Source organism: Cydia strobilella, chromosome 13 (assembly GCF_947568885.1).
Source record: "Cydia strobilella chromosome 13, ilCydStro3.1, whole genome shotgun sequence".
NCBI lineage: Eukaryota > Metazoa > Arthropoda > Insecta > Lepidoptera > Tortricidae > Cydia > Cydia strobilella.
Window position 1 is genome coordinate 10,386,892 of NC_086053.1, and position 22,558 is coordinate 10,409,449.

Genomic DNA, 22,558 nt, shown 5'->3' on the forward strand with positions numbered 1-22,558 from the left:
TACATTTTAACCTTTAATATGTTCTCACTACTGAGGTCAAAAATTATGTGTGCAACACGAGAGCAGTTATTTTACATCTCGTGTTTTTGAGTCCCTCGCTACGCTCAAGATTCTAACTTAGACTCGCTCGTGATTCAATTATAAAATGTTTCGGTTTCTCGGGACTCAAAATAAACACTCGCAAGAAAAACCAACTTTCCTCTCTTGGTGCACAAATAACTATTTCAGTTTTAATTGCTCTACATATAGAGTTACAGAATGACACCTTGTTTGATCCGCTACTTTGGATGCTGACTGTACTTACCTCGTGCTACCTCTAGTCTAGTCTAGTACTTACCTAGTCTACCTACACACAGCACACTACAAGAATGGAAGATTAGTTGTACTACTTTTAATGTAGGAAGGAGTACATAGTAGGTAACGTAGGCTTAGGTAACGTGCTGTTCTGGGAATGTTCCCAATGATATGAGGAAACGATCCCAAGCGGGATTTTTAATAACCTAATACTTATTGGCCTTATTGACTGCACAAAAAACAATTCGTGAGCAATTCACTTCTACGCGTAGGTACCTACCTACAAGTCCTACAACATTATTTAGTTAATGCATACAATACATCGAAATTACTTAATAGGTAAGTATAAATAGATAAACAAACATGAAGATAAACAATGGGGTCATGAGTAGGTAAGCGAAGTCGCAGTTTCAATTGTTATCCTCCAAATAAAACGTCACGTTTTCGGTTCAACCACATGTAGCTTACGCAGCGTACTACGTAGGCGAACAACACGCCAACGCGAAGCGAAGCGATGCGGCGCGGGGTAAATCAATCCTTTGATACCTATAGAAGTGTCCTACGTGGGCGATCTCGTTGCGAACGCGAACGCCGTGGGCCCGCCGCGCCGCTTCGCTTCGCTTCGCGTTCGCGAGTTGTTCGCTTACGTAAGATGCAGCGTTAGCGTTAGGACCTATCCAGTTTCTTTGTCCAATGTGTATTGCGTCTCAAATTTTGCTTAATAAGAGAGTGAGGTAGGTACCACCCTTATCCAAATATTTTCGCTTATCATGCGCAGTTATCTAAATGAGTACAAATTTTGTAATAACATAGTGGCCTCACCTAGCTGGCAGCAGAAGATTTATTTCAGTCAATTCAGCACAGAATCCACAAGTTCACGGGCACAAACACACGCACTGTTAAATACCTACGTACCTTTTAACTTGCCACCAAATCAAACAAACTTTGTAAACACTCGAAACGCGCGTGGGCAAACAAAACTGAACTAAAACGGCGAAACTTATAGCATTGTTCTGACTAGAACAATCAGAATAAATATTTGAATGTAACTTAATTCAATACGTTTAGTTTAGAAGTAAATTTTGACGATGACAACAAGAGAAGTTATTGTTCACTTCGGCCGCGTACGTTCGCACAGTGCGAAATCCACGTTGCTACTGAACTGAACGTCGCGGTCGCGACGCTCGCGACTTCGCGACGCTCGGCCGCGGTGCAAAACAACGGGTTGGCTGATATTCCAATAGCTTGCCGAAACGAAACCAACTCTGAAACTTTGTACTTACAATAAGATATATCTAGGTCTGTAATTAGTTTATATAGCTTCAGATACCATAGTAAAAAAAATACAGCGAATTAAGTTTTTTATACAAAACTTGTTTTTGCTCTATTTCGTTTGTTTTATATAAACGTTATGGAGCTATATATAAACTAATTACAGACCTAGGTATAAATACCTCACATGCAGTTTCGTTACAATCCAACACGTAGTTTTAAAATGAGAACGAAACTCCGCTTGTATGGGAAGGTGAAGTTCAGCCGAGCTTCCCGGGGACTCTTAACGCACTGGAAACTCAGTTCACGTAACTATATATAGGTACTTTTAACGGTTATTGAGGTCGCAGTTATTCTATTTCAGCCTAGTGTCTGACTCGCTTGCTCTTGATAAGCACTAAAAACGTAATACGCACTGGCATGTAGCATTCGGAATGGTGGAGCAGATAGCTCGCGGGATTCCGTATTGCATTGCAACACAACAAACTTGTGGCCGTGGCCATGGTATTGTAACATGTTGTAAAAAATTTGCTAACCGCGAACTCGCACACCGAGTAGGTACTAGGTACCTACTTAGTGTTTATACTTGTTTTTACACAGTTCGCTCCACTTAAGTAAACTAGGTACTTCACACTTTAACACACTTCCTTTATCGTAACACAGTAGATATTTTTTCCTGTTATTGTAATCCATCTTCATTGTCGCCGGATTTCAGAGACGTTAACTTCTTACTTGACACAGGTAGAAAGGTACACCCAGCTGCAAAATTGCATACCCACTTTATGAATGAATTCCATCCATAGTGGGTGTTGTTACCTCTATCGGCTCTATCCAATTGTCTTTATTTGATTCTGTACAAGTGTAGGTACAGTCGCCTTCAGATATATCGGAGCGGCCGAGGCGTTCAGAAATATCTGAACACGCCTCTTGTCAAGGCGTTAGATACGTGTTCAGATATTTTTGAGCACCTTGGCCGCTCCGATATATCTGATGGCGACTGTACATGTATTGTATTTAAACTGTGTGAGGTGCGTCAGGTCAGGTGTGCAATCCGCAAATATTACTGCTAATACGAAAACATAACGTGCTAGTATATCAGAGCTAACGGCCGTTATACTTGCGTATTTTTTACATGCAATGAATGTTCCCACCCTCCCACCCCAAAAATAAGCAAGCAAACAAGCAAACAAGCAAAAGCAAAAACAAAACAAGCAAGCGAGCAAGTTTTAAACCAATTTTTACATGATGTAACAAACAGTGGGGATGCCGTTTAAGGGCATATTCGGTATCGTGTTTTGATTAGGAAAAAGTAGAAAAAAATTTTTTTTGGCAAACAATTTTATTTTATCTAGGCAGCTCATCCAAGTCGGCCAACCCTCCAATCCCTCCATACAAAGGCCAAAAAATTTTTGCGTCAAAAAAAATTTCTTTTGCTTTTTCATTAGGATAACACGATAGGTACCGAATATGCCCTAAACGGATACCCACTATTTTTGTTACGGTTGTCTATCATTTGTCACCATACCTGTCACGCTCTAACAAGTACGTAAGTGCGAAAGTGACGTATGATATGACAAGTGACAAAAACGCGACCATGATACCGGTGCTGTATAGAGCTAGCGCTAGGCGACCCAATCTAGTTGTTTAAGTTCATATTATATATTATCAAGTGGTCACAGTTTATCATATTAATTAATACACTGATTCAGTTTTTTGATGACTAATGCCTGACGATGTCGTTAACGTTGACACTACTTAATTAAAATAATTAAATAACTATTACCACATAATAGGTAAATAATAGTACTACCGTACAGAAATGATACTTCCTACAAAACCGAAGTTTGACAGCGATTCAGGGACGAATCATGCTGTCCCTTTTTAATGTCTGGCACTATGCCTTTCGGCTATTTAGGGTTGTCAAACTTCAAGCCATTACTAGGTCGTGCACGCAAAGGGACGTCAAGTTGTGTCAACCCTGATAATTGCTCGGAGCAATGCTGAGCCGAACGGAGCCGAGAATGCCCGAAAGGAGGAGTGTTGCCCCACTACTACTACCCGTAGTGTAGGTAGAATCTAATGTCGAAATTGAACGGAACGGCCTCCATGAATGCCTACTTTAGTGTGATTATGTTCCAGAATAAAAAAAATAATGGACTACATTATCCAATTTTTTATTTAATGCAAATCGACACACTGTGATTGTAACTGTCAGACAAAAGTAAATGTCGTAAACAGATATTAAACACGAGAATGATTCAAATAGGGAAATTAGCCTCCCAATACTAAAACACCTGGAGGCTTAAAATTTTAGTAGTGCTCAAGGCAATATTAATTTTGTTCACGACAACCATGTCCAATAACATTCTGCAAAATAGTGTGATTTGATTCCTCTAAAGGCACGTGGGTGGAACTAGAGCGCATCTATGGAGGTATAAGGTAGGTACTTTGTGCCTGAGGCTCACACACAATGGCCACGCGCTCAGGCACAATGGCCACGCGCTCATACAAAAGAAATAATGGCTTTTGTTTAAAATAATGCCATTGTTAGTACAGGTAAGTGAACGAGCTCAGTAGAGAAAATTTTATCTATATTATTCTTCAGCTACAAGATGGACCCGAATCATGACATCATTACTCATGTCACATGTGTTAATTTTACAGAATTTCTGGAGCAAACTGTGTACGGAGCAACAGAGCGTGGCGTGGCGATATTACCCGAAATTCCCCTAATGTGACACCTAATTATTGCAAAGGAAATGGATATAGAGTCAGAAGCTGCAAGCGGTGGATTCAACCTACTTAATACTTACACCCGCTCTTATTAGTTACTATCTTTGTATAATAAATTGAAAGCAATAATAGTAGATTGTTAACCAATAAACACTCGAACGCAGTGAGAGCGCCAATAGTCCGAGGCTGAAATGATGCCTTTCACCCGAATTAAGCACTACTTTTTATTTCGAATACGAGGAAAGTAAAATGCATGTTTTTTTTTCATAACATGACAATACATTTTTACAGTATTTCTTGAGGGTACTTTCAGTTAACAATTTATGCAAAAGTATCGTTATTTATGGAATGGGGAGTCAAATATCAGAATGGAAATTGTATAACAAATCCATTTAAACTCAAAATTTAATTGCTTATCGTAAAAAAAAAACAAAATCGTAATTACCCAAATCGTATCGTTAAATCGTTATTAACCGAATGGGCCCTACGGAAGACCAGCGCTGGCTTTATAGCTAGCATTATGCTGAGTTGGGTCCATTTCGTGATGCACACTTGATGATTTGTTTTTTTCTTGCTGTTGTTGGCTGTACATGTTCGTACTTGTGTTGTGATCGTCACGAATAAATATCTTTGAATTCGAATTCGAACGTAAAATGCTCTAGTGCAGATCGACACGTATCATTTTCTGCACACCTTTTAGAACAACAATGACCCTCTTTCAAAGCATGAAAAATGAAAAAATAATGATATACTTATGTTTTTGTTATTTTTCATTTCACTCTTTAAAACCATTAAATCCGAAAAAAAGTCACTTGCATCGTGGTTTCCTAAAACCACACATTTTTTTCTTTTTTAAATCGATTTACTAAAATGCTTCATTTATTATTTATTACTGAATTATCTAATGTAATCTATCTAATCCTAACGTAATCTACTTATCAACCAGGCCAAGTAGGTAATATATTACTTATTTATGAAAGCAGTTATACTGGGCAGTGTTCAGTTTGATTCACAAACACTGGCACAACTGTGGCACTGGTGCCAACTGTGGGTGCCAATGTATTTGTGTGTATTTGTGTGTATTTTGTTATTTTGTGTGTACTCTGCGGACTAAGCAAACTCTGCAAGGTATTTGCAGTGTCAAAGTACGACAATTTCTATGAAAATATGCCGTTTATAATGACACTCCCTCACTTTGTTCTGCTCAACTCGTGCAAAGTTAGCATAGACAATCTAGTGCAAAACCTGCACTAGATCTTATGAATCGACCTTTAGTACCTTTACCTTATTAGCGTGCTCTGGTGTTAGAATGTTAAGTACCTATCCAATTTCGTTCAGCTTAGAGGCAAATAAAAAAGAAAAAGCTCAATTGAACTCATTCCCATCCCCGAGTCAATTAATTCAGTAGGTACTTACACGGACGGTTAATACAGAGTTTATCTATTTATAAAACGAGTGATCTTCGGATCTAGGGCGATGGAGATGAGATGTCTTCAGCTTCGAGATTCCATTCGGTTCCATATTCCGATCCGATATACATAAATGCATTTCAATCGGACCGCGAATTGGGTCAATCATATACGCAAGTCGAAGTATGTATGTACTTTTAGTAAGTTTACGGCAAGTAAGTTACTTGCATATAAGCAAGTGGAAGTATGTATGTACGTTTAGGTCGCGAGATTCATGCTCCGCTTCTATGGTTTGATGTTAAAACGGCAGCAACTCATGGCGCAAATACTGATTCTCTGTGCCGGTTCTACACGTTAGTAAATAATAGTTCAATTAGGAGATATCAGAATTTATAAGTTATAAATTGTATGCAGATGACATCTATTAGCGTACCCTGTTTGAAAAATACTATAGCTGATATTATAACTTAGCTTGCTGTTTGCAAAGCTATAAAACTAAGTTATAATATCGGTAGAACCATAGGGCGTCCGGACTAGGTACTGCTGGAGAGAAGAAGTGCAGAAAGACCTCATCGAACTCGGCGCCGTCGACTGGACAGAAACGGCTTTGGACAGAGTAGCATTGCGGTCTTTGGTGTCGGAGGCCAAGATATTATAACTTATATTATAAGTATTAACGCAAAAGTGTATGAAGGAACTAAGCATTGATTCTGTTTAGGGATTGCTTGTGTTTTGCAGGCCAATTCGAACGTAGTACGTACACTGACATCAGAATGATATCTGAATGATGTCATTTAGATATCGGAGTATTCGAAGACTAATATATTTTAATTATGTGTATGTATATTTCTAACGCTGAAAGCTGCTTCGAGTCTTCACGTCGTCAATCCCACAGAGTCTGAAGACAAAAGTCTTCAATCACTGCGTCCTACCCGTGATGACATACTCATACTCATTTATTCATAATATTCTTAAAATATTACATGTCAAACATCAGAATATAAATTATTATCATCACATAATTGAGAATGAAAACGACATACCTACGGAGCCGAAACGTGGACACTAACGGTCCATAAATTCAAAGTCGCTCAGCGAGCTATGGAAAGGGCTATGCTCGGAGTCTCTCTGAGGGATCGTATTCGTAATGAAGTCATCCGTCAGAGAAATAAAGTCGTCGACATAGCCCACCGGATTAGCAAGCTCAAGTGGCAGTGGGCCGGTCATATTAGCCGTAGAACCGATAACCGTTGGGGTAGACGATTCGAGTTCTCGAGTGGAGACCGCGTATCAGCGTTTAAGACTTGCGTATTTTTACGCGCGTATACCTACGGTCGTTTCGGCAAACGACCGTATACGCGCGCTTCAAAAATAGGGATGCTCGTATACGAGCTTACAGCTTACACGGCGTGTGCGCTTGTACGAGCTTATTAGCGCTACAGCGCTCGCTCGCCGAAAAGACGAGCGTATAAATATAAAGCCCCAGCGTTCGCAGATCTGCGAAATCGACTTCACACTCGCGTTCGCGGCTTCGTGCCGCGATCGCGCACGAGAGTGGAGGGAGCTAATCTGTGCCTCCAGTGTAAAAGGGTTAAACTCAAAAAGTGACATTTTTCAGTATGGCCGATAAACGTTTCAAACCGTGTTTTCTTTGGATTCTTTCTTAAAAAATTATGTTTTTGTTTTTAGTTTAGATAGTTTAGGTGATGAATAATAAATTTTCATTTAAATTGACCTGACTTTTGTGAAAGTGTACACGACGCGCATAGCATTTTGTAACTTAGAGTCATTTTAACATGTAATAATTTAAAGTCGCGTCACGTATAGATATAAAATGTATTTAGTATGTTTTTATAACCTCTCTCTTAAAGGAATCCAATAAGAGAATTCCAATTAGGTAAAGTTAGGATTGCAATATAACTTAATTAAGATAGGCTTATAACAAATAAAGAATTTTCCCCATTGTGTTTCATTACGTAGATCTGTATAAGAAAATAGGGCAAAAGTATACGCTACTTTGTTCTAATAAGAAATTGTGATAATAGACTAGAATCTAATAAGATAGGTAGGATAAATAAATAAAACATGTAATTTGTTAATATATAACTTTAATAAATAAAGAGAAACGTAGGAGAGTCGAGGAAAGAGAGGTCTGCGCATGCGCGAAGCGCAGACGCCCGCGCCGTTGCGGCGCGGGGGACGAGGTCTTTAAATATGGAGGGAATAAAAGGCGGTGCGCCGGCCATAGGAATCGAGCAGCCAAGCAAGCAACACCTCTCCAAAAGAAGAAAAGAAGACCTCTCCGACCTCGACCGTTTCTGCATCTGATTTAAGAAGAGCTCCAGTTGTTTTACTCCATCCTTGCCGCCTATGCCGCACCCTATACAGTCCACACCCCTACGATAGATCTCAAGATAACAAGATTAGGGCCTAACACTCACAGAAAGTAACAGAAATATTGGCTTTCAAAAAAAACTTATATCCCTTATCACAAAAATAATGAATGTGTGAAAAGGTTAAACTGCACTTTCTCTAGTGTTGCTAAAATCTTTTTTAACTTGTGTATTGTGTAAAGAAACCATTTCGGGAATTCAATAAAGCAATTTTTTTGTATGATGGTAAAAAACCAAACCAAAAACAATAATATAGGTATCTTTAATTTTTCTGCTGAAATTGCGAATGGTTCAGTACAACAGGGCAGTTGTACTTGTTGGTTTTTCTTCCCCATCTTTGTTTTCCTTTTTTGTTATGTTTCCCAATTATTTCATAATCAATCTCATTGCAGTTGTATTTCCTTCTACAGGACTTTTTGTTTGATATTTGAATTCACTTACCTCTACTTATTTACAAGAACTTTTACTTTTTTTTTCGTTTACTTTTCTCGCAGTGAATTCAGTTTTCTAAAGCACACTAAAGTTTAAAAGTCATGATGACACGAGCGGGACTCTCGGAAGTCTTGGGAGCCGAGCGGCGTACGCGCCGCCGACCCCCCGCGAATCCTATTGACTTCCTACGTTTTGACTTAATTTTGCACAACATCAAACAGTTTATTTAAATTTATGATAACACTACATTTCTCAATGTGAACGTAAAATATGAATGGAATAACATTGTAAAAGTAGGCAAAATTTACTTTATTTCACATTGACCAAATAAAAATTAAATATGAAAAGGAATCTATGTGAACATTAACCATAATCGTTAACTCAATTTAGCTAAACTAGATTGTGAAAAACGATCAAAGTAAATGAATTTATACCCCTTTACACATCATGACATCCTAAAAATGGATTGTGAATAATAAAAAAACTTAAGTTTTACCGTCATTCACGACCTGGACCCGGTAGTTGAAATAGATCTAAGTGAATTTTGATTTCTTTACACCGAATGTTACTTGAAATGTAGTTTATTCACTAAGATTAAACTTTACTTTAACCATCGTTCGTAACACGATTCTTGAGCACCGATTTTTTAAAAGAGATAATATGAAAATAAATCGTTTTGAACATAATAGTAAAGATTTTGGGCAAACTTTAACCCTTTTACACAATCGATATCTCAGCAATTAGAAGTCGTAGAGCTGTGAGTGTCAACACAAAAGATGTAGTTTTATAAAGTAAACCTGTTACTGGTAAAATTTGTAATTTAGACAAACTCGACTTAAACCCTTTTACACTGGAGGCACAGGCTTAATGCTCCTACGCGCGCTTCTAAAAACGAGCTTAATAAAACGCTAATCTGAAACCGCTCTAATAATGTCCCTCAGCAATTAGCAATAACCGTAAAACTGTCTCTTGGAAATCACGGACAGAGTATATAAAACATTTCTATTAGTTGCATTTAATTAACCAAACAAGCATGGATTGTTGAATACTTTCAGTATAAGGCCAGGATTACACTTGTAAGTTTTACTTACGTAAATAGGGACACAGCTATACTACAGAATGAGATATGAATATCGTTATCTCATTCTAGCAAATAGCTTTGTCCCTACTTACGCAAGTAAAACTTACAAGTGTAATCCTGGCCTTATGTAAACAAGATGGTACAGTCGCCATCAGATATATCGGAGCGGAGCGGCCAAGGTGCTCACAATATCTGAACACGCACTCTAACGCCTTGACAATTATAGAGGCGTAATCAAATATTTGTGAGCGCCTCGGCCGCTCCGATATATCTGATGGCGACTGTACTTACTTAATGCATAGGCCTGGCTATAAATTGAATTAAGAAATAAAAAAAAATATCTACTTATAACAAATTAGCCTCATGCATGAAGTCCATGAAACATGTCGAGCGTTTTCGACTTAAAACACGTGAGTGACCCGTTATTAATATATTTAATATGTCATGCATGAAGTATTTGAACGAAATATTTTCAATTAGGATGTTTGTTACCGTTATATCCAGAGATGTACAAAATGTTTTTATAATTAAAAGCATTTAAATACAAATGCAAAATACTTTTCAGATTTACTATTTCAAATGCAAAATACCAAATGGTTTTGCGTTTTGTATATAAAAATAAAATACCTTTTGACCAAATCTCAGATATTTTTATTTATTTTAGGTATATATTCCGTACTCTATCATCACTGCCTCAACCCCTTGCCTAAACGCCGCTGAATTCCTTTTCATCGAATTAAATATCTCTCACGCTAAAATTCTTCTTGGAGTTTTTTACTCACCCTCTCTACATATTGACTATTTCTCTTCCTTTGAAAAGGTACTCGAAGATCTCATTCCGTCTTATAATCATCATATAATCATGGGAGATTTTAACACTTGTCTTTTAAAAAATGATTTCCGTTCAAGGTCATTGAAATCTCTCGTGGAAGCTTGTAACCTTGCTATTTTACCGTCCAATGCCACACACCACTTTCCAAACTGTACTTCTTCACTTCTCGACCTCACTTTTGTATCGTCTCCTTCGCTTGTTGCAAAGTACAGTCAACACTCTGCTTTAGCCTTTTCCTATCACGACCTACTTTTCCTTTCTTACAAAATTCGTCCCCCTAAACCCAAACCAAAAATTGTTCTCCAGCGCAATTTTAGTCGGCTTGATTCCGTCAAGCTTCGTGAAGATGCCTGTAAAATTGATTGGAGCGTGATCGCTGATGCTGGCTCTGTAGATGACAAAGTGGCGATCTTTAATTCCCTCCTCATTCAACTTTACGATGTCCATGCTCCAATTCGACCTATCAAAATTAAACATCTGCCAGCTCCCTGGCTGTCCGATGACATTAGGGCTCTAATCGCGAAGAAGAATTTAGCTAAGTGCAAGTTTAAACTGAAACCCACGGACAAGAACAAAGCTAAATACCACGCTTTACGTAATCGCTGCAGCACGGTGTGCCGTGACGCACAGCGGCACCATATTCATGAGTCAGTGGAAAAGGGTGAGCCAGCTAAAATTTGGAAATTTCTCAAGTCCTATGGAGTTGGTAAATCAAGCAGTACTTCAATCCCTAATGATTTAGATATCAACCTCCTAAATTTGCACTTTTCTTCTCCTGCTCTTTTCAGCGGTCCAGTTAAGGCTGAAACTCTTACTCGTCTTTCTTCTTCTCCAACTCCAAGCTTTTCCCCCTTTTCTTTTACGCCAGTCACTAACAGCGATGTCGAGAAGAATATCCGGTACATTTCTTCGAATGCCGTTGGTGTCGACTGTGTGGGCCGTCACATGATCATTCCGCTTCTCGACCTTCTTGTCCCTATCATAACTAGCATCTTTAACTCTTCCATCTCTTCTTCTTCTTTTCCTAAAATTTGGAAAGATGCTGATGTAATTCCGATTCCTAAAAAATCAAATCCGTCTTCCTTCCCTGACTTTAGGCCTATTTCTATCTTACCATTTCTTTCCAAAGTCTTAGAGCGTCTAGTGCACTATCAACTTACTTCGTTTTTAAATAGAAACTCTCTCCTTAATCCATTTCAGTCTGGTTTCCGATCTGGTTGCAGCACGGTCACCGCTCTAGTTAAAATTACAGACGACATCCGTTTAGGAATGGATAACGGAAAGCTAACAATACTGACATTGCTCGATTTCACTAACGCATTTAATACTGTAGACTTCGATATACTGTTAGGGGTGCTAGGTACTCTCAATATATCTCCTGATGCGATTAGGTGGTTTCGCAGTTACTTGGAAGGTCGTCGGCAACGTATTAAAATAGACGACGTTCGTTCATCGTGGTGCAACACGCTAGCTGGCGTCCCGCAGGGTGGCGTGTTGTCTCCCCTTCTATTTTCCATCTTCATCAATTATATTTCTCTTAACCTCCTTTCTTCTTATCATTTGTATGCCGACGACCTCCAAATTTACTCTCAGTGCCGAATTGCGGATCTACCTTCTCTGATTCTTACCACCAACTCTGATTTAGAGCGCATTTTGCACTGGAGTTCTTGCTATGGAATTAGAGTTAATCCTACGAAGACCCAAGCTATTATTATTGGTAGCCCTAATGAACATAGCTAAGGTGAATTTTGGGAGTCTGCCTCCTATTTTATTCGATGGGGTCCAGATCCCGTACTCGGCCCAAGTAAAGAATCTGGGCGTGATTATGGATCGTACTCTTTCCTGGGGTCCGCAACTTAATGAAGTCGGGCGTAAAAATTTTGCCGCTGTGGGATCTCTTAGGCGTCTCCGCAACTTTTTACCACTTTCCACTAAAACCGCGCTGGCCCAATCCCTTCTTCTTCCCATTTTAGACTATGCCGACATCTCTTATCTCGATCTTACCGAAGAGCAATTGAACAAGATTGAACGGCTTCAAAATGTGTGCATTCGCTTTATTTTCGGGCTACGAAAATTTGATCATGTCTCCAGCTTCCGGTCACAGCTCAGGTGGTTACCGATTCGTTTCCGACGTAATACACATATCCTGTCTCTACTCTATCGCACTTTATTTATTCCAAATACTCCTGAATACCTTAAAAAACGGTTTAGTTTTCTTTTGTCTGTTAGGTGTTCTCAGAATCGCCTTCTTGCTGCCCCTCGGTCATCTAGTAAGTTCTACAACAAATCCTTCACTTTCCAGTCTGTAAGATTGTGGAATGCTTTGCCCATTGATATAAGACGTGCTCAATCCCTACCCATTTTTAAAAAACTTCTAAAAGAACACTATTTAAAATCTCTTTCTTAGTCTTGGTCCTTTCACTTACACATATATATTTTTCTTTTTGTTCACGCTACCTGGTCGTTATTCTTCTCTTGCTTGAATTCTCATTATGTATTTATGTATTTTGTGTAGGTTTATGTAGTGTATTATTGTTGCTTAAATAATATATGTAGTTTATGTAGTTTATTTTTCATTGTTTTTTATTTATACTTAGGTATTTGATTTGTAAACTTTACACCTTTGTTATTTTGCACTGCCCATTAACTTATTTCTAGCCACTGAATCGCTATCTGAAGGTTGTCTGGAAGAGATCGCTTTTTAGCGATAAGTCCGCCTGTTGTTACCTACTCACTTATGTCCTGTCATTGTTTGTAACATGTATTTTTCTTTGTAGTGCACAATAAAGTATTTTATTATTATTATTCTCTTTATTTATTCTTTTTCTCATGTTAGGTTTTTTATAATATGCACATAAAAGTAAAATATAAAAACACTTACAAAACAATACAAAATACATATAAACAAATTATAAAAAACCTAACCTAGGGTGCCGCCAGCAGCGGGGCAGGGCCCAAGCTGCCGGTGGTCAGGGCCGCAGAGAGAGGAACCGGCGGACTATCCGCGCCGTGTCCAAGATCACCGCCTTCTGCATCTGACCCTTGATCCAACCACCTAGCGAGAGTCTCTCAAGGTGTTGGTCGAGACTCTTCGCTATGAGACCGTTCGCTGAAACGACTATCGGGACAATGATCGTCGAATCAACATCCCACACGGCGGTTATCTCGTGAGCCAAGTCTAGGTACTTACTGGACTTGTCCTTCTCGGCTTTCACGAGATTCTCATCATGGGGGATGGTGATGTCGACGAGCACGGCCCGGCGCTGCGATCGATCTATTATCACAATGTCAGGCTTATTGGCTACAATAGTCCTGTCAGTGATGATAGATCGATCCCAATAGAGCGTGGCACGACCATTCTCGAGAACTGGCACAGGTAAATACTTGTAGTACGGTACTTCGCAGTCCACAAGGCCGTATAGAAGAGCAAGCTGCTGGTGAATAATCCTGGCTACGAGATTATGTCTGTGCAAGTACTCGCCGTTAGCAAGATGAGAACAACCGGAAATGATATGCCTGAGTGACTCTCCGGGACGGCGGCATGCCCGGCAAATATCGACCGTACCGTCCTTCAGGATATATTTCCGATAGTTGTTCGTCATCATAACTTCGTCCGCAATTGCACAGGCAAAACCCTCGGTTTCTCCGAAGAGGTCCCCGAATCGTAACCAGTTCACCGACGCGAGCAGGTCTACATCGGGTCCCGTGAGGGCCTTGTAGAACCGCCCGTGTAGCACCTTACTCTCCCATACCGCCTTGCGGCCCGCAGCACTTTGTACCACAGGTTTGTGCCAGTTCTCGTTTGCCAAGGAGAGCGGCGTGAAGTGCCTGTCCACTGCCACCACATCACGATGCATCCCACACTCGTTGTTAAGGAAATAATTCCTGAGATTGCACACCTCGCGGTTGTGGAGATCTTTGGCGTTAAGGAAGCCTCGACCTCCACACTTCCGTGAGATGTACAATCTCATAACTGACGAGCGTGGGTGTAGCATACGGTGTGTGGTGAGTAGTAGACGGACCCTCCGATCCAGGGCGTCCAGCTCGGTCTGAGTCCACCTTAGTATGCCAAAGGAGTATATGAGTATGGGCATTACCCAGGCGTTGAAGGCGCGCACTTTATTGCCTCCTGACAAAAGACTGTTAAGGACTTTTGTGAGCCGACTGAAAAAGCGCTCCTTCACCGACCGTCTAATACCCTCGCCCTCAATACCCAACGACTGTGACATACCAAGGTATTTATAGGTTTCTGATTCAGAGATAGATCTGAAAGACATTGTCTCAGAAAGTTGTAAATTTGTTGAATTTACAACCTCCCCCAGCTGTACATGCATAACCGCACACTTATCGACACCAAACTCCATTCTGATGGCGGTACTGAAAACTTCTGTGGTTTTCAATAGCACCATCAAGTCTTGGTTATTTGGCGCAAATAGCTTGAGGTCATCCATGTACAGAAGGTGAGAAATGACTTCACCCTCTCTCCGAAGCTGGCAACCTAACCCTGAATCCTTCAGCAGGGTGCTGAGGGGATTCAGAGCTAGGCAGAACCACAGGGGACTCAGACTGTCACCCTGAAATATTCCTCGCTCGATCCTTATAAAGTCCTGCGGGCCAGGGCGGTCATCTCCACCTCCTGGTTGACGAAGGACTGTGATCCACTGCCTCATACACGCACTTAGGAAGGATATTAAAGCTGCATCAAGTTTATACAGCTCCAATACCCTTCTCAGCCATGAGTGAGGCACCGAATCATAGGCCTTCTTATAGTCAATCCAGGCGGCCGAGAGGGCCCCCTTGTTCCGTCGAACTTGCTGGCATATGGTCATGTCTATGAGGAGGAGCTCTTTAGTACCACGGGACCCAACCCTACATCCATTTTGAGCGGAGGCCAAAATATTGTTAGCGACAATGTGCGCGTTAATTTTTGCTCTCAAAATGGATGTAAGGAGCTTGTAAAGTGTAGGCAAGCACGTGATGGGTCTGTAGTTCTTTGCTTCCGTGGTACTACCGGACTTGTGGAGCAGGAAGGTTACACCAGTTGATAGGGAAGGTGGGAGGGAACCGAGCTCTAGGGCTTGTTGGAACTGCGCTGCCAACCGTGCGTGCGAGCATCGAAACCATTTTAGCCAGAAGTTGTGCAATCCGTCCGGTCCAGGACTTTTCCAGTTCTGGGTCGTACGGATGGCACAACTTACGTCATCGGGGCTGATGGTGATAGCCCCCATAGGTTCGATGTTCTCGCACTCACGTTCGACAACGTCTATCCAACCGCCCTCCGTGTGTTCCACAGGCACTGACCAGATGCTACGCCAGAAATCAGTCATGGCAGTAGCATCCGGTAGCCGCACGTCGGACACACGAGAGTCGGCTTCCTCCCACCTTCGGTACACCTTCCTTTGGTCACTTTGAAAAAGACGATTCTGCTGGAATCGATCCACACGCTTTCTGTAGCGGCGAATACGGTTTGCCCATGCATAGACTTTCTGCTTTAGAAAGTCGATGCGCTCTGTGACATTGGCCATGTAGTCGCGGGGCCTGACATCCGTCCCCGCGAACGCCTGGTTCACAAAGCGCATTACTCGGGGGCGGTTGTTGCCCCCCCCTAAAGCAGATCAGCTTTGCAATGAGAGTCCTAAACGAGTTGATACGTCGCTCGATCCGCGCTTGCCATGCAGGGACACCTCCGGCGGTCCTAGGTGCACGTTCAGCGTCCGGAAACTTGACTCGAGCAACACGGGCAACACGGCACGCCGCGATGGCTCCGCAGTACATGATCGAGTGCGTATCATCTAAATCTTTACTAGTCCGTAAATGTGGCTCTAGTAAAGCGTTTAGGGCTCCCACTAGCGCTAGATTGCGTCTATTTATAGGCAGACGTGGTAATCGTGGCCTAGAGTTGGTTGTGGCGCGATACTGCGTAATCGCCTCTTCCAAAGTCCTCCTCAGTTGCTCATTATTATTATTATTAATATAATAAAAGGTATTTTCTCAAACATGCTATGTAATATTGATATTACGTATATTAGGCTGGGAAGTATCACGTTTCAGGCGCGGCTAGACGAGAGGTCTGTAATGAAATTTCATACAAAGTTGCAGGCCTAGGCCGGGAAGTGGCTTTTTTTTAATTTCTATTTCACATATAATTGTGGCACAGCATCATGGCATTCAGCCATTATTATTTTTTTGAACCTGACGGGCTCTATGGCACTATAGCCATTCGAGCGGTAGGACTGTGTGGGGGATGGTAGCCTGGGGAAAATCCAGGACCCTTCCGCATCACACGAGACGGTTTTGCTACGCTGGAAGCTGGAATACTCCGTTAAAAAAAAACGATATTTGATTGATATATATAGTTGGTCAAGCAAATCTTGTTAGTAAATAAGATCAAAAAAACTATACTCATCCTTTTCTTTTGGGTGTTAGTAAAGATAGTATGATTCTCTCTGTCTATGTTTGAAATAAGACAGTCCTTTGACAAACTATATACCTATATTAAACGTTTGAAAAAAGCACTATACATACATCGGCGTGAAAACGGGTTGTCGGCCTCATAACTATCCGGCCTCACTACGTTCGGCCGTATATTCTATTCGGCCGGCAGCTCCTTCCTTCCCGGCCTCTGTAGTAATGTTCTATTATTTATCATGAGAAAAGAAATAGAGACACAATGCCGAGCCCTCACAAATTCTGTTATGTTATTATTATTAATAATAATAATAGTCTTTTGTCAGGAAGCAACAAAGTGCGCGCCTTCAACGCCTGGGTAATGCCCCTACTCATATACTCCTTTGGCATACTAAGGTGGACTCAGACCGAGCTGGACGCCCTGGATCGGAGGGTCCGTCTACAGCTCACCACACACCGTATGCTACACCCACGCTCGTCAGTTATGAGATTGTACATCCCACGGAAGTGGTCGAGGCTTCCTTAACGCCAAAGATCTCCACAACCGTGAGGTGTGCAATCTCAGGAATTATTTCCTTAACCACGAGTGTGGGATGCATCGTGATGTGGTGGTAGTGGACAGAAACTTCACGCCGCTCTCTTTGGCAAACGAGAACTGGCACAAACCTGTGGTACAAAGTACTGCGGGCCGCAGGGCGGTATGGGAGAGTAAGGTGCTACACGGGCGGTTCTACAAGGCCCTCACGGGACCCGATGTAGACCTGCTCGCGTCGGTGAACTGGTTACGATTCGGGGACCTCTTCGGAGAAACCGAGGGTTTTGCCTGTGCAATTGCGGACGAAGTTATGATGACGAACAACTATCGGAAATATATTCTGAAGGACGGTACGGTCGACATTTGTCGGGCATGCCACCGTCCCGGAGAGTCACTCAGGCATATCATTTCCGGTTGTTCTCATCTTGCTAACGGCGAGTACTTGCACAGACATAATCTCGTAGCCAGAATTATTCACCAGCAACTTGCTCTTCTATACGGCCTTGTGGACCGCGAAGTACCGTACTACAAGTATTTACCTGTGCCAGTTCTCGAGAATGGTCGTACCACGCTCTATTGGGATCGATCTATCATCACTGACATGACAGGACTATTGTAGCCAATAATAGATCGATCGCAACGCCGGGCCGTGCTGCAAATCTCGTGAAAGCCGAGAAGGACAAGTCCAGTAAGTACCTTGGCTCACGAGATAACCTCCATGTGGGATGTTGAATTGACAATCATTGTCCCGATAGTCGTTTCAGCGAACGGTCTCATAGCGAAGAGTCTCGACCAACATCTTGAGAGACTCTCGCTAGGTGGTTGGATCAAGGGTCAGATGCAGAAGGCGGTGTGATCTTGGACACGGCGCGGATAGTCCGCCGGTTCCTCTCTCTGCGGCCCTGACCACCGGCAGCTTGGACCCTGCCCCGCTGCCGGCAGCACCCTAGGATAGGTTTTTTATAATGTGTTTATATATATTTTGTAATGTTTTGCAAGTGTTTTTATATTTTACTTTTATACTCATATTGTAAAAAGAAAGATAAATAAAGAGATAATACTCACTTAAAATAATCTAAAAAACTGGACTAATGTAAAAGAGAGCCATGGCTGGCACAAAATGGTGTGAATTGTGTGGCCATTTATTTCGGTTGATTGTGCATCTAGTTCTTATTTTATTATTATTACACTTTTCTTTTATTAATAACAACTGGACTTGTTAAAAAGTTGAAAAAATTTATATCAATTTTTATTTATTACGCTTTTTAACAATACCAGTTGTTCGAATACATCATCACTCATTTTTCTTCTGTGAGGTCTCATAATCATCTGTGATGTCTTAGCCAGGCCAAGAAGCTCTGCTCTACTACTAAAGCTTTATAATCTTAAATAATGAAACTTTCCTCTACCTACTCTAATACTACCTTTGGATGTGATGAATGAATGTTATATTGTGATCTCATGAATGTTATGTGTGTTGTATTCATGTGTGAGCCTATTGTGTCCCAATGCTGGGCAAAGGCATCCCCCCTCTCATGATGTTAAATTTCCATATTTATATTGAGATTAGTTTACGCAATGATAGATATAACTCCGTAATAGATGGATACAGTCTAAGGAAAAAACGTGCCTCGAAAATCACTAAAATTTGATTCTCGATCAGATGGCACCACTAGTTTTGGCCTACTCTCGTATAGAGGGCGTTGACGGTTTCGTTTGTTATTTATAATTTTAACGCATACCAGTGAAAGAACATGGGTCAAAATCATATTATAATAATTAATGCAAATAAAAAAATCATTTATCCATATTTAAATATATTTTATCGTATTTTTATAAATATTTATTTTTAGTTTTAAAGTGTGTCGACAGATGGCAGTGAATTTACTGGGGTTACAAAATTTACGCTCTAGTAAAGGTTACTCTATGGTTTACGTTATGTAATATTATAGTAGGTATTGTAAGTTACGTGCTTAATTTGCAGTTCCCTTACAGGGTTCATAGCTTGATCACCATTTTAATGTAAGACCTTATTGTACCTATGAAAGCAATAAAATTACTGATTACTGATGATAACGCAGTATTTACAGTGATCACTAGATGGCGCTGTTTCGCTAAGTTACAAAGTTAAGTCCGTTTACACTCGCATCTTGTGGCCGGCTCGGCTCATGGCTCGCACGCGAATGTAAACGGACTTAAAAGTCGTAACAAACAATCGCACCGCACCAAGGTCATTGTGCGACGCACCCATAAGTAACAGCGAGAAAAAGATATCGCTTTCTCCCTATTAGTTATCACTTATGGGTGCGTCGCATAATGACCTTGATGCGATGCGATGGTGTGTTAAGCTATAAAGCGTTACACACCGTCGCACCGCACCAAAGTCATTGTGCGACGCATCCATAAGTAAGATCGAGAAAGCGATATCTCTTTCTCGCTCTTACTTATGGGTGCGTCGCACAATGACCTTGGTGCGCTGCGATGATGTGTTACGGTCATAAGTCCAAACCAATCCAAGTCGGCTGAAATAAACTAGCATTCGCAATATTCTGTTTTTTATTTTTGGGCTGCCAGTGCTATCTTCTTTTTACTCATCCATACTAATATTATAAATGCGAAATTCTGTCTGTCTGTCTGTCTGTCTGTCTGTCTGTGTGTTCCCTCTTCACGCTTAAACCGCTGAATCGATTTAGATAAAACTTGGCATAGAGATAGGTTGAGTCCCTGAGAAGGACATAGGATAGTTTTATCCAGAAAATCATCCCTTAAGAAAGTAAAAAGCGGGGTGGAATTGAGATAATTAATGAAGTGCCTGCTAATTTGTGTGCATAATATGCTCAAATTGAAAGATTGCTATGAGAATTTTTCCAGGCGCTATACTTACTTTAGCTGCTGTTACTAAGTCCACGTCTACGTCTATAGTCGCGGGCAAAAGCTAGTCAATGATAAAATTTAATTAGAAATGGATTAGAAACAATAAATTAATAATAGGGTATTTGACTACTAGTCAAATAAGTTTCTTTTTTCGAACTGTCAAAACGATTTTGCTACTATGAAATTTATACAGCTCGCTCCAGACTACGCGGCGCAAAGCCGCGAACGCTAGTGTAGAGTCGATTTCGCTGATTACACTCGCGTTCGCGGCTTCGCGCCGCGATTCGCGCATGAGTGTGGAGGGCCCTTACATCAAATTACCTACTCTTTGTAGTTTTATACGGGTTTTAAAATGGAGTCTTAAGTGTGGAGGGCCACACTCATGCGCGAATCATTGCGCGAAGCCGCGAACGCGAGTGTGGAGTCTAGTTCGCTAATCAGCGAAATCGACTCCACACTCACGTTCTGCTGCTCGCTGCACTGCGGTGCGTTTTTAAAAACGCACAGGAAAAAAAACATATCCGCACGTTTTGACATTCTAGTCCCAACTCCAGTTAAAAACGGACATTGAAAATGGACTACTGCGCTAGGCGACGACATGACCGCGCAGCATCATGTCGCGAGAACAACTGTGTCACTGGAATCTGGATGGCTGCCGGCCGGTGTCCGCACGGATTTTATTCCGCAGTGCGCGGATTAATTCAATAGTCCATAGGATGCAGAAAATTCGTGCGGCGCCGCACCGCAACCAATCTGCAGCAAACCACAGATTTTAATGCGCATAAGATTATTTTCCGCAATGCGCCGCACTTCGAGGAGGTTGCATACTTCACAGATTTTGCGAAAAAAAAACGCACGGCAGAAATCCGCAGTGCGCGCGTAGCCTTAGTAATAGGGTCCTGGGTACCCTAAAAACCGTCAATATACACGATAAATATGTTTTCATAGTTTTATTTCATGAGTAACTATAATATCGCGGTAATCGAAGACAATATTCTCACAAAAAAGTTTTTATTGGGGTTGGCAACTGTCAAAGGTTTGCAGAGATGGCGCCATCATAGCTTGCCCCTTTTTCTATGAGATTTGGCTTAAAGGGCTGGCATCCAGGGCATTAAAAAAACAAGAATTTGACACAATTCTAGAGGGCCCTCCACACTCATGCGCGAATCACGGCGCGAAGCCGCGAACGCGAGTCTGAAGCCTAGTTCGCTAATCAGCGAACTAGGCTCCACACTTGCGTTCGCGGCTTCGCGCATGAGTGTGGAGGGCCCTTAGGGATTGACAGGGTAAGCTATGCTGGCGCCATCTGCTAATTATTTCGACCGGTCAACCCCATTCGTAAAAGTTTGTCAAAGGACTGTCCCATTTCAAACAGAGACAGAGATAATGATACTATCTTTGTCTTACACTAGTACTAACACCCAAAAGAAAAGGATGAGTATAGTTTTTTTTGTTCTTATTTACTGACAATCTGGTTTGACCAACTATATTTTAAAATATTGAAGACGGCTTTATTTTGAAACATAGCAACACTGCGTTATGTATGCCAATGCCAAACGTCAATTTGTGTTTAAAAGTTTACCGTTTGGGCTTGGCTAGTTTTTTGTGGTGTTATTATTCCGATTCCTACGCTTTCTACAACGTTGAAATAAAAATACACATTCAAAATGATTCGAACGAATCGGTGGAAAGGAGGTACTGACGAAGAATACGCAACCCAGCATTTTGGCTTCGGAGCGCAGCGCGTTAAAATAGCTCTCCGACAAATGGTTGAAGAAAAGATTAGGACTGGTGTGTGTGATATGGAAACGTATCTTCTAAATTCCCTTGACCTCAATGACAGTGACAAAGAAGCAATCCGTAGCTTGTGTAAAAAATTGTTACGGCTGTACTGTGTAAGAGCAGAGCCTTCCTTAGAAATTGTGGACAGTGAAATCGAGAGAATGTTGACTGTGCCTTCAAATGTGTTGCTACCTGATGATGAGGTTCACGAAGAAGAAATTACTGATACAGAATACGATGAATTAAAACAAGAAGTTACGGCTTTGAGAAACAGAGTAGAGCGAGCAGCTTTGATGGAAGCTCTACTCACTGCGGAGGAGAATGACATATCTGCTTTGGAAAAGGTGTATGAAACTGCTAAACAGAACATGGAAATCCAGGATATGATAAATAAGAACTTTGATACAAATGATTTAAAAACAATTCAAAGTAGTGCACAGTTATTGTATGCACAAAGTGGATTGAAGGATGATGGGTTTTTGGATGAATCATCTTGAAAGTAATAATTTACTG

At 41.2% G+C, this 22,558-nt stretch overlaps 2 protein-coding genes across 2 annotated transcripts in view; one reads left to right on the forward strand and one right to left on the reverse strand.

Annotated features, from left to right (window-relative positions):
* The window catches only part of LOC134746913 (uncharacterized), a 30,366-nt gene extending 18,403 nt beyond the window's left edge, over nucleotides 1-11,963 (reverse strand). The window contains exons 1-2 of the mRNA XM_063681485.1: nucleotides 11,854-11,963; nucleotides 11,323-11,470 (exon numbers count right to left, since the gene is read on the reverse strand). Coding sequence (XP_063537555.1) covers nucleotides 11,323-11,470; nucleotides 11,854-11,963 — 258 coding nt within the window. The remainder of the gene's footprint in view (nucleotides 1-11,322; nucleotides 11,471-11,853) is intronic.
* Nucleotides 11,964-21,818: 9,855 nt separating this feature from the next.
* On the forward strand, nucleotides 21,819-22,558 carry LOC134746688 (protein MIS12 homolog). Its single transcript, XM_063681212.1, has one exon. The coding sequence runs from the start codon at nucleotides 21,931-21,933 to the stop codon at nucleotides 22,540-22,542; it is 612 nt and encodes a 203-aa protein (XP_063537282.1). The 5' UTR covers nucleotides 21,819-21,930; the 3' UTR covers nucleotides 22,543-22,558.